The following is a 17,658-nucleotide window of genomic DNA, read 5'->3' as shown; positions in this document are numbered from 1 at the left end:
GTATAGATAAAGGAAATATAACACAGAAAGTTATCCAAGGACAAGATGAAAGATGAGAAATCTCAATTCTCTTGTTACTATTCTCCAAAAGGAAACCTACAAATCACTAGGCCTTATAAAAAGTTGTTGTCCTGGAATGCATAATAATAATTGTTGGATCAATTATTATTTTTTAATTTCACTTCTTGAGAGGAACCTCAGAAGATTTGCATATCCTCTATTGATCTAGTTCTTTTTACTAGAAAATAGAGTAGGGAAGTAGGTCAGTGCAGTGCTAAAAGCAAAAGTAAGCTCATTTTCCCCAACATCATCATATTTTCATCTTGGCTCTGAGACTGATACCAACAATACCCACTGGCTTCGTGCTCTCTGACACATCGTCCAGTTCCGGATGGCATCTGTCCTAGTGGAGCCTTATAGCTGGCTCCTTGCCGAGGACAGAAGCAGAATTGGCACTCGGGATCGTGTTGCAATTTACAGGCGAGGTGCCAGCAGAGGTGTCCAGGGCCCTCGAGTGGTCACCAAGTCCCCGGGAAACATCCCCCTAGAGAATCCCAGTTCCTGGAATAGTAGGGAATGGCGACTGGCTTTTAAATCTTTCTCCACCCATGTTCTGCACTTTCTGTTAAGGGTGTGACATTGGAAAAGGCACAATATCTCTGTGACTCCCAGTTCCTTCATCCCTAAAATGAAAATGATTCCAATTGGAACTGTTGTAATATTTTATGTCAAGTACCTGGCAAAGAGTAGGCTATTGATAAGTATTAGTTGAATTTCAATCTACGTTTTTTTTCTTTTCTTTTTGGTATCAGGATTGAACCCAGGGGCACTTAACTACTGAGCCACATCCCCAGCACTTTTTTGTATTTTATTTAGAGACAGGTTCTCCCTGAGTTGCTAAGTGCCTCCCTAAGTTGCTGAGGCTAATTTTGAACTCACAATCCTGCTGCCTCAGCCTCTCGAATCACTCAATCTACATTTCTGCACCATAAAAAGCACTGTACTGGATGATAAGGATGGCTAAGGAGTGATGAGAAGTGAGTTAGTATTAATTTTATTAATTTAATTGTAAATAGAGGTCTGACTGAGGGTCTTTTTGAGATTTAGGGTATCTGTTCCAAAAATTACTTGTCCATGAAGAATCACTTATTTGTGGGCTCTGGCAAATACTCCCAAAGGTTTTGCTATGAAACACATAATTTCTATCTTGCTTAGAAGTTTCTGTACCTTACCCTCATGAGGACAAAAGAAGTCAGTGAGTCTCCACTAGAAATGAGCATCAGCCAGGAAACCTGAGTCCCTGGGAGGAGGAGCATAGGTAGATTAGAGCAGAATTAACCAGACTGTTGAAATACAGGCAGGATTCAGGGTAGGGGATTCAGTAACAGTGGGTTATGACTACCAATCCCAAGTGACAGCTTCTGATAGGGAGGGTGTGGTGGTGGTTTTAATTTACTGGACAACAATCATGGCTGGATTTACTTATGGCACTGTGCTGCCTTGAGCACTTGATGTAAATCTTTGGAATAGTTATTTGCCAAAAGACAGACAGGAAAGAACGTAGATTTGGATGGGAGATGCTCATGAGTTTGACTGTGTGGGAGTAGAGAGGAAGGGGACCTGTGGAGATGAGAGACAGCTTTATGTGCTGATTGGATAAACCAGAGTTTTAAAGTAGCTTAAAGGACCCTTAAATTTGGCACCTTTTACCATCTTTCACAGAGGGAGAACAAAGGCACATATGCCCATTTTAGACTGCCTCTTGTTCCGCAGCAATTCCAGGAACCTGGTAGGACTCGCTCTTGGCTTATTCTTCTCATGGATTTGCCACGAGCTGTTTACTCTCAACACAAGCCAGGCAGAATAGAATATTTTGCCACATGGTGGATTAGAAATATTTTGCTCTTTGAGGCCCAGTGGACATAGGTTTGAATTCTAGCTCTACAATTTATAAGCTAGTCATCTTTGGAGAGGAACTTACTTCTTGATTATTGGCAACTGAAAAATATACTTTCTCCGAGGGTTGCTAGAAGAATTAAAATCATCAAGTACCTAGCACCGTATTTGGTATATAAAAGATACATATTATTCTTATTTACAATATGTATTGTGTTTGGATCTATATTGTGAAAATTTAGGATTGAAAAGTAAATCTGTCACACATTTCAGATGCTTCCACAAATGCCAAGAAGGAATTCACAGGAGAAATGGCTTACATTTATAAAGCACTTATTCTGTGCTGTGTTCTGTGACTCTTTGAAATGGAACCTGTTCTTCCCATTTTATAGATGAAGGGTCGAGGCCCAGAGTAGCACAATTAGGAAGTGATAGTCCCAGCAATCGGAGGCCATGCCCTTAGGCACTGAAGTATACTGCCTCAGGATGATAAAAAGTCTCCAGGAAGCCCTCTGACAGAGATGATAAAATACACACTTACCTACATAAAGACCAGAGTTTGTGCAAGACTTGAGCCCTCATCTCAGCTTTCCCTTCACTTAAGGGTCTTGGCTAAATTTGTGTATTTTGAGAAAATGTAAAAAGCCACCTATTTGGAGAAGCATTGAGGAATGTTTGCTTTAGAAATCAAAGTTTAGATATCGGACGAGAAAACTGCCACCTGACTCCTTCGTTATATTAATTGTGGTCTGTACAGATAAGTTGCAATAGTCCCATTTTTGAACTTCCGGTTTCTGTTAGCTGAGACCTGTGGCATTGCCTTCCTCTTTGCATTCTAGCTGGTTGTCAACAGCAATAACCACGAGTTCTTCCTGTCCCAGAAATAAGCCTTGCCACACTCCTCGCTTTCAGCATGCTGTGAACACTCCATTCTGTGCTGCCCGTGGCTCTGCCACCTCCACCCCTCTGCAGTCATGGCTCCACAGGGTTAAAGTGTTTGTTGAATTTTCAAAGAGTGATTGGAAAAGAAGTATAGGTGCATAAGAACAAGATAAACGACCTAGCTCCAATATAAACAAGCATTACATTATACCTAAATTGTTGAAAGATTTTGTACTCAGTATTTTATTCAGCAGAACATTTTTTATAACAATAAAGTTGATTAGAGGAAGCTCTGAAAAATGCTTCAAGTTAGACAGTTTGATTGTTTATCTCCAGGATAAAAAATAAATAAATAAAATGGTAAAATAGGGGGCTAAGAAGTAGATTGAAGTCGAGACCTAGTGAAGAGTATTTTGACACAATTTTTCTCTCTCCGGTAAATCTGATTGAGGATTTCTCCTTTCCATAAGGTTTGGGTCTTTTAACTGTTAGTGTTGCTTTTCTTCTCCTTCTGTTTTATAAGGGCTCAAGACTAACCTAGATCCATAGCAGATTTAAAGTGCTCTTTTTTTATTATTATTATAACAAAATAAGAAACTCTGCTTAAGATCTTTCAGTACCTTTTTACTCTTTCCCTGAGGGTACAGTGAACTCATATCTGCCATTTGCAGTTTAGTTGGAGTCCACGCGTCCCCTTCCTGATCTTTCGGCTTCTGGGCAGGGGGTAGTCATGGACCAGGCTCTGTAGATATGGTGTCTGCTGGGTTTGCACCTGTTCGTGTATGTTGTATTTTCATAGGCTGAGAAGCTAGACCAAGAGCACAGTTCTGCTCTGAGTGCTACTGAGAGTCAGTCTTCTCACTTGGCAGAGTAGCGGGCATAGGAACCATGTCAGGGGGTTGGCGAGACAGAAAAGAAAAAGGTATGCGCTTTTGCTTTGTTTATTTACTCTAGCTCAAATTGGTGTGGGGGATCCAAGTCAAAAAGGAACATCTTTATCATATTGCATGGTGATGACCAGAATTGCAGGTTTGAAAGGAACAAGTCTCTTCCAAATGGGGGTTTGAACGAAGCAACATGAGGAAGACTGATATGTGAAAGCTTATGGTTTTGTTCTTTGTATCAGCCCCAAATATTTACTGAAGCTTGGAGAAGAAAAGACAGACTTCCTTTTTTTTTTTTTTTCTCCCTGCTCTCCCAAACGTGTGATTGTTTAGAACTTAAGTGCAACATCTGGAAGTCAGATATACAGAGAGCAATTTATGGAGTGTGAAAGATTTGAAATATTCAGTGTCCTTTAGTGGGAACTCAACTTTCTGGGGCTGCATTTTTTTCCCCCAGCACAAAGCCGGCAATTCTGAGATCTCTTTGCCTGTCTGAATTAAACCCTTTGTGCCTGGGTCCCATAAACAATGTGCTTTTTAAAGGGGCAGCCCCCTCCCAGCTCTGGCCCTTTTCTCCGGTGTGGGCAGCCAATCAGCTGCGCAGAGCTGCTTTGCTGGAGCGCTTTCCATTCCTAGCAGCAACAACGTACTAATTTGATGCACACATGGATGCCTCGCGCACTCTGCAAATTCATCACTAGCATCTTGCATTAGTCATCTGACGGACTGCCAAGTGTTTCATTTTCTATCCATGTGACTTTATTATTACCACCTCTCTCCTCTCTTCCAAAAACCTCCAAAAGAGGGCGGGGAGTGGGGGAGAGGAAGAGAAATCCAGCAGAAATCCAGCAGAAATCCAGCCCTGCCTTTCTCTCCCAGCCAGTGCTGAGCAGATAACACTGCCGGTGCATTGATGGCAGCCTTGCAGATTGAGACCTGCACTTAACTTGCAGCTGCCTCCCAAACCCCGGTTCCGAGATGTCCACGCCCTGGGTGACAGGCAGCGGGGCGCTGCCCTGTGCTCGGGCGGTGATGCTGAACAGCAGCACGCAGTGAAAGCCCCGTGCCGCTGCCGAGGAGCAACCTAATGGTGCCTCTGCTTTGTTTTAGTTCATCAAATTGCTACGACTCATTAGGCACTTTCCTCGTGCTCCTCTCCCTCCTCCTTCCGCCTCCCCAACCCCCACCCCTACTATTTTTTTTTCTTCCTGTCCCTCACCCTGCAGCCCTAACTCTGGCTCCCGGTTCCGTTTTTGACAGTAACGGCACAGCCAACAAGATGAACGGAGCTTTGGATCACTCAGACCAACCAGACCCAGATGCCATTAAGATGTTTGTCGGACAGATCCCCCGGTCGTGGTCGGAAAAGGAGCTGAAAGAACTTTTTGAGCCTTATGGAGCCGTCTACCAGATCAACGTCCTCCGGGACCGGAGTCAGAACCCTCCCCAGAGTAAAGGTACAGACAGCTCGGGGCTCCCGGGGCAGGGGTCTCCCAGATGCCCAGATGGGCGTCGCGGGCATCTTGGGCGGGCCACGGCTACCCAGAGCCCTCGCCTGCCAGAGGGAGGGCAGCAGAGAGGGAGGGCGGGCTGGGAGCAGCTGGTGCTGGCAGCCCTTGTGCTCTGGCTGCTCCTCCCGGCTCCTCCCCCCACTCCCGCCCGCCCCCTGGGACAGGTGGGATGCGGGAGGGAGGGCCTGAAAGCTGCTTGCGCCTCTGTCCGGGCACCTGATTGCTCCCTCGAGGTCACTTTCGAGGCAGCACAGGCTCTTCTTGGGCGGGGTGGCAGCTTCTCTAAGGAATAGTGTTTCTCAGCCTTGTATTTCAGGAGCTAACTCTTTCTGTGCTACCTTTCCGTGGTTTCTTGTGTAATTACAATTGTATTTCACTTTGCCACAGCCCGGAGGGACCTCGAAATGCCTTGTAAACTGTTAGAGCAATGCCCTGGTGCAGAGAAGAAAGGGTTCACTTTTAGGAGAGACATCCATGCTTTGGGGCTTAGGTGGAAATCATTAAGTGTGCCTTTTGGAACCAGGGAGTAGCGCCCTAGTGGCTTAAGATAGTTAGCACACCTTCCAAAACGCTTGAGGTTTACGCCCTTATCAGTGGTAGGATTAAAGTGTACAATCTGGTGGTTGTTGCTGCCTCCATTTTAAGATAATGGTGATGGGATGGAGGTTGCAGATATTAAAATAGAGTCCAGAAGCCACTGTAGCAGGTGGATGCTTCTGTGTATTCAGGTCCTACTTTGTAAGCTCTGCGCAGAGCTGAATTTAAAACATCTCTGCTGCTGCCACTTGGTCTCTGTTGCTGTTTAACCTTCTTCCTTAGTAATTTTGTTCTTTCTCTGTTGTTGCTCTCCCAACCTCTCCACTTAGGACTTCTCTGCCCTGTAGATCTCGCAGTTTGTTCTCTATGCCTCCGTACTTCTGTCCAGCTGTTGTTTTATTTTTCTGTTGCATCTCGGAAGAGAAATCTCATTGCTTGGTCTGTATATACTTGAGCCGGGCACATGAATATTGGTGTATACTTTTCTGTGAGCTCTTTCCTTATTGGCACAGTGAAAGGATCGGAGTAAGAAATCTTTAAGACTAACATTCTTTGAGAAATATTGGGACATCTCTTGTTCTTGATAGTTCCCTAGGTCAAATGGGGTTTGGGGAAGCTTTGTAAGGTGTTTAAAAGTCCCTACTTATTTTATAAAGGTGAGCAGACTTGCCTTCAGATTATGTTCATAAGATGATAGTTTTCTATTTCAAAACGTATAATACCAAAGTTGTTTTTTTAAAAGACCATGGTAGGGCTGGGGATATAACTCGGTGGTAGAGTACTGGCCTAGTATGTTTGAGACCCTGGGATCAAATTCCCAGTACCAAACCCCCACCAACACCCCCTGGGGGCAGAGAGGGGGACATGGAATTTTGTCATCACAAACTTCCAAGTTCATTGACCTGTAATTTGAAAAGCAGAAAATCAGATATCTGAAAATCAATAGAAATAAAAACCTCATAAATTAGAACAACTCTGAACACTTTCAGTAAATATATTCTGAAGCTATTTACGTACATGTTTCCCAAATGGAGAAAACAGTTTGTTTTAATACTTTCACAGTATTCTACTGAGGAGAGAGAGTGTAATGTACAGGATAGAGCCAGGGAGTCCCCAAATAAGGGCCCTCCCATTACCTAGAATAGCACCCAAAGAAAACTAGGCCAGAACAGCAGCCACAGCTCGTCCTTGACTAGGAAAACGTGACTCTGAATTTTGGGTTATCAGCAATTTTCAAAATGACCTCAGACAAAATAATCAGCTCGTTTATTGTTAATGCTGCCTGGTTACTTGCTTTTTAGCTTTCAGGTACACCTTGGCCCAGATAACCTTTATTTCTAGTAGGTAAACACTTGTGTATGGTCTAGTCATTCTGCCATTTTTGCCAGGGCGTTCTTCTGAGCAACAAATTTACTCAGCCTGTGTTTAGACTGTACGTTTGGTTAACTTCCACTCACTAGGTCTTCTAGCTGATTTCATGAAAATGGTTTATATTAGCCCAAGGTCTCAGAGAGGAAGGTAAACCTGATGAGAGAACTAACTTTTTTGAGTATGTGCTATGTATATATCAGGCCCTCTGTTGGGATTCTCATGTATGCTGTCATAGAGGTTTTATTGAAATCCCGAGCATGGGTGATCTTCCTCGCGTTTTATAGCCAAGAAACGTGAGGTTCAAAAGCATTTAGAATTGTAGCCCAGTTTCCTCATCTCATAAGAGCTGGAGTGGAGATTTGAACATAGTCCATCAGTCTTCACGGACTATACCATTTTTCCTAGCAGTGGGGTCCATTTTAGGACTTGGGTCAGAAGCCTCCTTACCCCAGATGAACAGAAGGAATTTCACCTTTTCAGAGTGGGGTTGATTTCATTTCTTTGTGTTGAGTTTTTGTACTCGTGGGTTCCCACCCAGGGTATCCTGGGATAGGAGCTACAGATGAAATCATTCAAATCTTACCTTTGGAAATACAGGTCAATTCCCATTACTATGAACTCCAAGTCTCACATCAAATATTGCTTGAAATACGTGGGCTGTCAGCCAGAGCTTGAAAGGGTTTTTGTTATACAGACATCTCTGTTGTAAAGGTATTTGTTGCGATGGGATTTGGAAAGTATAATGACATTCCTCTCAGAGGATTACAGCCCTTAGCCGCTTACGTAGAGACAGTCACCACTTCCTTTACATCGACACCTATGTGTGCCACATATTATTTTGCCTGTTCATATGTAAAGTAGGATGCTAAATTTGCATTGATTTTGACTCTGTCAGCATGGTACAATTATCATGTTTTCACAGGGCTGATGTCAGAGCTTCAGAAACCAGAATTACTGGAGGCTCTGTCTAAATGTGGTTTAAATTATCTAAGTAAGACTTTTTGGCGTGGCCTTGATTTATTGTCTTACTGACCTTGATGGTTCTAAGGAAAGAGACAAAGTTAGGTTATTACCTAATCCAGGTGAGTTAGAGCTTTTGCATTTGATATTCTGTTTAATCTGCAGGTGCAAAAACTTGGTCCTATTTTCATCCTTTAATAGAAAGAGTCTAAGCTCTTTCTTCTCCCAGTAGATGTCTGTATTGACCCAGCAGGCCCAGCAACGCTGAGGAACTAGGCTAAGTAAACTGCTCCACCTGTTAGGACTTAGGGGGTTCTCGGTGGTTCTCAGCTGAGTCTATGGATGGATAAGAATATGGCTTTTGAAATCAGACAAGGCTAAGGTCAGGTTAAGTCAGGTTTTGGCTCTGCCACTTCCTAGGTGTCAGCCTTGTGCACTTTCCTTAATCAAATATGAAAATGGGAACTGTCTTCATGGGGCTTCTGGGGTGATAAAAATATGTGTTTTGCACAGAGCTGGAATTGGTAGGAGTCTGTTGTGACAGACGTTATTGTGATACTTGTTATCCTCATCATCACCGTTTCCAAGAACTTACAATTCAGTAAGAACAATAAGCTAAGTTCTCAGGCAGTCGCAATATAAAAGGCATGAGGACAGAGTGAGAAACAAAGAGATGGGCATACTGCAATCTTGGAAGTTCAGAGAAAGAACAGTTAATTTTCAGCTTACAGAAGATAGGGAAGATGGCATCTTTGAAAATGATAATAGGATTTCAATGAGTAAAGACAATGTTGAACATTGCAAATAGATGGACCGACCTGACTCAGGCAGCAGGTGAGAGGAGCAGGGTGTATTATGGGGACTGTGAATTTTGCCAGAGTTCAGAGGAAATGTGAAATACATGAAATGAAATGGAAGAAGAGAAAATAATGGAGCCTATAATTTATAGGTCTGAGCCAATTCTTAGAAGACCTTCATCCTCAGGATAAAAAACTGAAATTTCTTTGTTAGACAGTTGAGGATCTAGAAAGCATACTTTAGCAAAAAACAGACTGCAGGACTGGTGCACCATGTTGACTTGCGTTGAAAGAAGGATGCAGTCTGTCGGGACTGCAGAGAGAGAGGACTGCATGAAATAGACATAACAGTGGTGGACGGACAGGGACTTGATGGCTTAAGTTGGGGCAATGGTAATGAGATCTTGGCTTAAATGGAAGAAATAAGGAAGCAATCAGCAATGGTAGGAACAAAAAAGAGAAATACTAAGTTCAGTTTTGATTTTGCTGAGTCTGAGGTGCCACAGAATTGTCGAGAAGGATGCAGGCCCAAAAAAAAACAAAGCCATCCCATTTGGTAATTGGGAGGACTTTGGAGAGCATTTCAGAAGAACAGTGGAGGTTAGGGAGGGGAAAAGGAATTGATCTGTGGAGATGGGGGCTGTGAGTGTAAACTACCTTTTCTTGGTCTGGTCATGAAAGAAGAAAACTCAGAGGTGCTGCTGCTTTTTGTGTAAATATAAAAAGATGGTAAAAGAAGACCAGAAAGAGGATCTTTGAAGAGAGTGAAAGAAGGAAGAGTTCAGGTAAGAGAGTAGAAAGTTGCTTAATTTGAGACAGAGAGGCAGTTAAGAGGAAGCAACCACACAGAAAATTTCAGTATAATGAAGGGAATTAGGTGGCAGTGCATACAGATGCGTTCAGTCTTCATGGTCACTATAAACATTTGAGAAATCCGGGTGGAGTTCTAGACTTAAGAAGAATGGGAAAGGCTTAAAAATGACTACTCTGGAAAATTCTGTAGGGGAAAGAACAGCAGAACTACTGAAGAGCAGGAAAGGCCAGGCCCACTTAAATTCAGTTGATTCAATGGGTCCTGCTGGTTGTGGTTCTAGATGGCCCATCTGTGAGAGGATAACTGAGTCCTAGGGAGCTAGGAGCTGCAGGTGGATAAGGCAGCTGAGATAGAAGATCAGGAAGGAAAACAAATAGGTATTCTCTCCAAGGTCCACAGCAGGGAAGCCAGTAAAGACAAAGCTTGCTCCCAGGTTGGGAGAAGGAAGAGTTGAAGGCTTGGGGATTGAGTCAAGATAAAGAAGTGGTCCATACAGAGATGTGCTCAAAGGAGACCAGACTTGGACCTGTAAATGGTAGATAAATGACCAGCCTCGGATCATCACTCTCTTAATATTTTAGTAAATCAGAACTATAATCCAGGGTCATTAGCCTCTAGAGAGGGGTACATATTCTATAATAAAGGCTGCATACATTTTTCTGGACTTAAATGGTTGGCTATTTTTATTTCTGATTTTACAGGACCAAAACCTAAAGTGACTAGATTGAAATCATGTAACCTTTGAGACTGTGATACAGGAACAGCACCTCTGCCGTAGTCTAATGCCTTGTTGATCACTTTTTACTATGTCTCTTTTGGTAACTTCTCAACCAGGAGAAAAGCAGAAAAGGGAAGTGGCTTGTGTTGACCGTCCCTACGTACCACAGGCCCAAAGAACAAAACTTCCTTTTTTCTTGAAATGTGTCGAGAGGTCAGGGCATAACCGCTGTGCAGCTGTAGCCCTGCAGTGCTTAGAGCCCAGAGCTTTCTGGGTGGAACAAAAATTAAATTCATGTCTCCTTTGGGAAGGGTTATTACCTTTAAGTTTCAAAAGAGCAGCTCTGGTGACGCTTATGACACTAATAACACTTTCATTTTCTTGTTGGTCAAACTGCAGTTCGGGTGACCCATGGGACTGGCCCCATTAGAATGATGGCGAGTCATTTCTTTCCGTCTCATAGGCTTGACTTCAGTCTTCAAGAATTCATTAATAAAACCTAACTTGGTCCTAATCTCTCCCTAGTTTAGTACAATGGAAAAATTTCTTGAGAATGAGCCTGGCTGGCTGGAGAAGAACAGGGAGAGAGGAGAGAGGAAGGAGAGAAGCCTGTGACGCCTAACCTTATTGATTTCAGAGTTTGGCAGAGAGACCGAAGTCCTGTCTCAGTCTAGAAGTTTCCTCTGTGCTAAGGTAGGATGAGGATAGGCCTTGGAGTCAGGAGACTGGTGACTGATACTAAGACTGCAAGCTAGTTAGAGAAGGAGATACAACTTCTTTCCCCTACAACAAATAATACCTCCTGCTCAGAGCTGCTTTACATATTCAGTAAGAGAACAAATGTGCATGCCGCCAGTACAGTCTAAAGAGAGTTGGTAATCTTATAAGCTTTATTCTTCTTAAAAATGTTAAAGGTTTCTAAAGAACACCCCTGGCCTTTATATCTGGGGAATGCAGTGGGAGTTGAGAGGTTCATCTCCACGCTTCATGCCTCCTCTTTCTTCCTGAAACCCTCTGTCAGAAACTTCACGTCAGTAATAAAAGTGGGCTTGAAGTCCGTTGACTTAAGCAGTGTCATATCAAAACCAGTAATGGAGAAAGAATTTAAAATGCAGGAAGGTGAACCCATGCTTCATTTTAATGCCTGCGAATGAAGTAGGGGATAGGATTTCTGTCCTACATTTCAGCCAGGGTTGCTGCCCTAGATTTCCTGGGACAGCCCCAGTTTGGATTGTGCTGCCTCAGTGGCCCACAGGCAGGATGCTTTCTTTCTGGGTTCATTTTATGCTAACAAATCTGTGTTCCTTATCGTGACATCCTTTTGTTGGTCAACCAAGGACCCGCAGGACATACATAAAAATGTGGTCGGAATTTTTATGTTCATGCAGGCAGAGACCCTCATCTCTTCATGAAAGACGGATTCGCTAGTTACATCATATGGTCACGTTAGGAGACTTAACAGTTCATTTCTTGAAATGGAGTTTTTAATCATTTTGACGTGCACGGATGTCACCCAGTGAACAATTGCAATACAGGAAAGAAAAATGGTAAAATAACTACCTTGAAGTTGTAGCAAGAAGGGATCCCTTTCGATGCCCTGTATTCTGGCCATGGGTAACTGGGCTGTGTCTGTCCTGCATAGTGCTGAATTGCTGTTACTTTTTTCAAAGGGCAGCTTCTACCCTGGCAGATAATATTTATCACGGGTACATTTTGATCTCTATATCTCGGGAGAAGAAAGGAAAGGAGGGGAGACAGGACACAGAGAGAGAGAGCCAAAATCAAAGCCAGTATCAAAGAAGACAAGAAATTACTCAAGGCTGCTTCTGACCATTTTGTTTTCTTCTCCTCCTCTGTCTGGAACACTAAGACTTCAGCTGGTCCCCAGTCATCCAGTCCCTGGTAGATTTGCATTTCTGGAATTAAAGTTTTAGAAAGACAAAGAAAACAAGCTCTAGGCAAAAGGAAAGCAGACTTCTTTGGATGGACCCAAGGTTTAAGGAGAGAACCTCTGGCTTGCTGGCCTTCTGTCCCTTTGAGTACTTGTAAGACATTCCAGGTGGATGGGAAGGTGAAGTCCAGCTGACCTCAGGGTTGGCATCCAGTGTGTGGATACTTCGCCAGCCTGGAGACCTCATTTGCCTTTGCTCTTGTGCCCGAGGGGTTTCTCCACATGAAAGATGCTGTTTTATCATGCACACCATTGTGCCACTGAAGGTGACCATCCCACTGAGTGTGATGAAGCCAGTCCTTCCTAGCTAGAGAGAGAGAGGTGCCCTGATGGGGTGACACTGTTGGCAACTCTGAAACACCTCTGCGTGGCCTGAGTTCCATCTGTCTTCCCCTGCTCACTTTTTATTCGTTCCACAGACCCCAGACGATCCAGCATTCACGTTGAAAGGTTGACTTTCTTCCGTCCTCAGTCTTTGCTTCTAATAAAAGTCTAAAGTTAACCCCGGTCAGACTGGGGCGTACCACAGTGGCAGAGCGCTTGCCTAGCACGGGTGAAGGCCTGGGTTCTCTTCCCAGCACTGCAAAAATCAATAAATTAATGAAATAGCCATGGCTATTTTAGAACTGTTCAGAATGCTAGCATTAAGAAATAATTTCATGGGGCTAGGGCTAGAGCGCTCGCCTAGCATGCGTGAGGCACTGGGTTCGATTCTCGGCAGCACATAAAAACAAAATAATAAGATATTGTTCCCACCTATAACTAAAAAATAAATATTAAAAAATAAATAATTTCATCACATGTCTTTTGAAGAAGTCTGTTATCTTTATCATTCCAACCAAGATGGAATATAAAATGCTATTAGTATAATACTAGCTTCTTTGGGTGGATTTCTTCTTTTTTTAAATTGTTTAGTTGTAGATGGACACAATACCTTTATTTTATTTATTTATATGAGGACCTTACACATGCTAGGCAAGTGCTGTATCACAGACCCACAACCCCAGCCACATTAGTAGATTATTAAAAGTCAAAATTTTCATCCTTTGAAATATGGCTCCAGATGCTAACAAAATTTAGGCCTAAGGTCTCTTTGTTCTTTATCCTAATTTTATTGATCCTCAGACCAGATATTCTCATGCTTTATCCTCTAATGTTCCCTGGCTTGAATCTTTTAAAGGGACAATTCTCCCTCTAGTTAGCAGCCAGGGTGTGCCACTATGAATAAAACACTCTGGCCCTGTCAAAACCTTTGGAAACTCAGAGGAGATGAAAAGATAATTAGGAAAATGAGGGGGGAAAAAAAACAGAAACCAAGCTAAAAAATAGCTTTTAAAATAAAATTAGATTTTTTGGATGATGGGAAGTTGGCTTTCAGGACAGTTGATCAACAGAATTGAAAATGTTCTGACCCATACTGTGAAATTCAGTAGAAAGTAGTTATGCAGCAGGTATCTTAGTAACGTGTTAGGTAGAGCAGTAGAATAAGAGCTAGAGTAAAATGGCTTGTTAAAGAATTAGGGTCTTCCAATGTCTGAGGATATTTTTCAGATCAAGCTTGAAGAGCACATGCCATGGAGAAAGGAACACAAAAGAAAGGTGTGTGCGTGGATGATGGCTTATGACATATTGGATTTCTCAAGGCCTCTTTTCCCCTGAGTGGTGTAGGCAGACATACTGGTCACAAGCAAAGAAGCATATTTTGCTATAAATAGAAAAGGGAGCTAGTCAGATGAACTGGGGGCAGATTGTAATGGTAAATCTAATGGTTGAGGGTGGACAGGGATGGCAATTGAAACACCACAGGAACTGGTATTTAGAATCAATACTTTTTCACTCTCTATGTAAATGACTGAGAGACACGTTCCTAATCCAGCATCCACATTCTGGCATTAATTCAAATTGGAGAAACCCATAAAATATACTTCAGACAACGATCAATTCCAAGGATAAAGGAGAATAATTTCTCTATTCCCATTAGAGGATCATAAATTGGAATTGGAGAAAAGAATGAAAGGATTGAGAGAGAATATTTACTCATTATATTCATTAACTGACCAAGAATCCTATCTTTACAAAATATTTGGGGGGGGCGGTTAAATATTTTGAGGTACACTTGGGCCTTAGGTTTATGTTGCACAAATTGTGCAGCCTCAGCTGCACAGGGGTCGAGGTCTGTCTCTTGACAGCAGCCTCAGGCCTCTCCACCACTGTTCCCAGGCTCTCGCCAGCAGAGTCCAGAGATGGCTATGGTTTTGTTGCCTTCACTTTCCCTTTTAGTTCGAGGTAAAAGGATAAAATGCTTCCCTGACTATTGTCATTTAATGGAAATCACATCATAGACATGTAGAGAGAGAGAAGAAAACCTTAGGGAGAGAAAGGAGCGCAGGAAACCAGGTCTGTGACAAGCTAATGGTCAGACTGCTCCCCACACGCTCAACACGATGATACCAGACCCCAAGTGCTAAGGGACAGGTAATTCACTACTTTTCACAAAGAGCTTTTTAGCTCCTATCTAGGCCACTTTGCCCAAAATTCAGAAGCGTTATTGAAGATATATCAAGGAGATGGAAGAGTTCCAAAGGAGAGCAGCATGAGTCACAGAGGTCTAGGAAGGTGAAGCCATGTGGAAAGGTCTAGGAGGTTAACTTAAAAGGCCTGACAGCATTGAGTCATGAGAATGAAAAGGGAAAAGGCTGCGGCAGGACATGAAAAGGAGGGATTGTGCTCGCAGAAAGAGAAGAGAACATGATTGAAGTTTTGAAGATGCTAAAGTGCAAGAGTGAAGCTATATATAGATAAGCTCTTCCAATTAATGCTAAACCCTGGGATTCTGCTGCTTATACTTAAAATGTTGGAGCTGCAGGTAAAGGGTAGAGTTTGAGCCAAACTTTTGCACAGAGGAAGTCATGAACTTGGAGCACGTGAGAAAAGTTAAGGAGATGGTGGGAGCAGCCAACTTAGCAGTCTCCAGGAGCAGACTCTGGCCAGCTCTCTCCTGGGGCTTAATGCACAGCTCCTTTTCTGCCTTGGAGGTTAGGGTAGCCTTGAAATCCCTGGGTCCCATTTAATGTTGAATTTAATATAGGCTGGACAAATGGAAGATGCATTAGGAATCGAACAAGGTGTTTACCAAGTGTGAGCCACGTGACATCAAACATTTATTGGTACCTACTGTGTGCAATATATTGTGCTTAGTGCTGCAAATATAAAGAACAGGCCATGTTCTATACTCTAAAAGGGGAGAGAGAATTTGAGATATTTAAAGACGGGACTTCCTTCATGTTCTTTGGACACGTAGGGCCAACTTTGAGCTAACAGTGTCCATAGTGTGCATGTACCTGCACATGTGTTTCCTCTTCTGGAGAGTACTCAGCAGAGCAGGAGAGCCTGTGCTGTTCATTTAGCACAGATAGAGTGAGAGGTTAGGGGAGCCCAGGTCATGTCAGAGTACAAGCCTAATGCTTTGCTTTGCTTTGCTTTTTTCTTTTTCTTTTTTTTGGGGGGGGATACTGGGCATTGAATCCAGGGTCACTCAGCCATTGAGCCATATCCCCAGCCCTTTTTTATATTTTATTTTGAGATGGGGTTTTACTAAGTTGCTGAGGCTAGCTCTGAACTTGTGATCCTCCTGCCCTCAGCCTCCTGAGTCACTGGGACTACAGGCATGTGCCACTGCCCTGTCATACCTTTCGTAGCATGCTCCTATCTCCTCTTTCCTCTTTGTCTTCATTTTTAGTTTTCTTTCCATTTTCCGCTCCCACCACCACAGAGGCAGTTTAGGGTAGACACTGGCTAAATGTCTTACTAATGAGCCTTTCTGAGGGTTTTCCAATAAAATACAAGGATATGAAGTTGGCAGCCCTCCTGTTAACATAACAGGCATGGGCAACATATCGAGCTAGCCCTCAAAACCCTTTTTCCTTGTAACCTGTTTGGTGTAGGGTCCTGAGGATGAACTGCCAGCCCCTGCCCGTGGGCGTACATTCATTATGCTAGAGTGATTGGTGGCCTCAACTGTCATGGGAGGCAAATGTGTGTGTGTGTGTGTGCGCGTGTGTGTTTAAAACTCACATATTTCAGATTCTGTGATAACCTGAAGTTGGTTTATTTCTCTGAATGCCTCCCCCTTTTTCCCCCAAATAAAAATGATATTACCTGCATGGTAGACTTCTGAGGAATAAATTATTTATAAAATGTTGAATGTAAATTGCCCAGTACAGTAGTAGAAGAAAATAATGATGAAGAAATAGCAACAGCAGTAATGGTGTCTCATTTTGTAAGCTCTGTGTACTTCGAAAGGTTTATTATCCTAAATTTTTGTGCCGCAAAACCTTATAATGCTTCTTTTTCAACAAAGTTGCTAGAAAATATCACACACAATTTAAATAAGCATCGTATCAAGAAAGAAAACATTGTGGTAGAACGAGTGGTGGGGGGGAAGCAAAGATAAGCCACAGTCCCTCAGGAAACAGTGTAAAACTTGGCAAAACAAAATTTCATAATTCAGAGTCAGAGACTGTAGAGGGCCTCCAGTAGATTCCAAACCTCAGTAATTGAAACTGTGTTCCTGGCCTTGAAGACGACAGATTCCTTCAAAAATAATTATAAGTCCAATTATCTTGCTTTGGCCCAGATCTCTATGGACATCCTGTGGGATTGTTGGACTGGTACGGGACTATACCCAAATAGTGTGTTATACCTTGCGTTTGGGTTCCCCTCCCCCCAGGCATTATGTGTCATTGACATACAGACTTTACTGTATGATTTATTCAAAGTTGACATTGCACCAAAACTATGATCAACAAGATGTTACTTTCAAGTTATTTTTCAGGGTGGATGGCAACTCCTTTCCTTCTTCACTATTATACCACCTCTGATGGCTGGCGACACCCAGTTTTGAAGATGGCGGGTTGGCATTATAGAGTAGTCCTGTGTGGCAAAGAGGAGGGGAAGTTTGCTGACTTCGAAGGCAGGAGCCCTTAGTTATTTACCTGCCCACTACACCCTGCCCAGAATGGTCACTAGTTTCAGAAGCCTGTATACAATAGCTCATGTCAGAGGAAGTATTAAGATAATTATTAGAATAGTCACAGCCTCGAAAAGGAAGTAAACATGTTCCCAACTTTCATAGGCATCTACCTCTTATGTATCACCGAGGCATCCCTTATGTTCTGTTTAGTAAGGAAGTATTATAAGAATGGATACTAATTTTGAATAGGTTTTCTTGCCATATTAACATAGTTATTACAACATAATAAAATAAATGCAGTTTGTTCTTTTTACTTTCTGTGATCTTCAAAGATTCTCTTTCAAATTGGATTAGCTTAAGTTGGG

At 42.7% G+C, this 17,658-nt stretch overlaps 1 protein-coding gene across 8 annotated transcripts in view; it reads left to right on the top strand.

The window, feature by feature from the left end:
- Celf2 (CUGBP Elav-like family member 2) overlaps positions 1-17,658 on the top strand; it is a 497,862-nt gene that overhangs the window by 329,731 nt on the left and 150,473 nt on the right. For all 8 annotated transcript variants that reach the window (XM_077802701.1, XM_077802699.1, XM_077802700.1 and 5 more), the window contains one exon: positions 4,923-5,119. In XM_077802701.1, coding sequence (XP_077658827.1) covers positions 4,923-5,119 — 197 coding nt within the window. The remainder of the gene's footprint in view (positions 1-4,922; positions 5,120-17,658) is intronic.

This window comes from Urocitellus parryii, chromosome 9 (assembly GCF_045843805.1).
Source record: "Urocitellus parryii isolate mUroPar1 chromosome 9, mUroPar1.hap1, whole genome shotgun sequence".
Taxonomy (NCBI): domain Eukaryota; kingdom Metazoa; phylum Chordata; class Mammalia; order Rodentia; family Sciuridae; genus Urocitellus; species Urocitellus parryii.
This window is presented reverse-complemented; position numbering and strand designations above follow the sequence as displayed.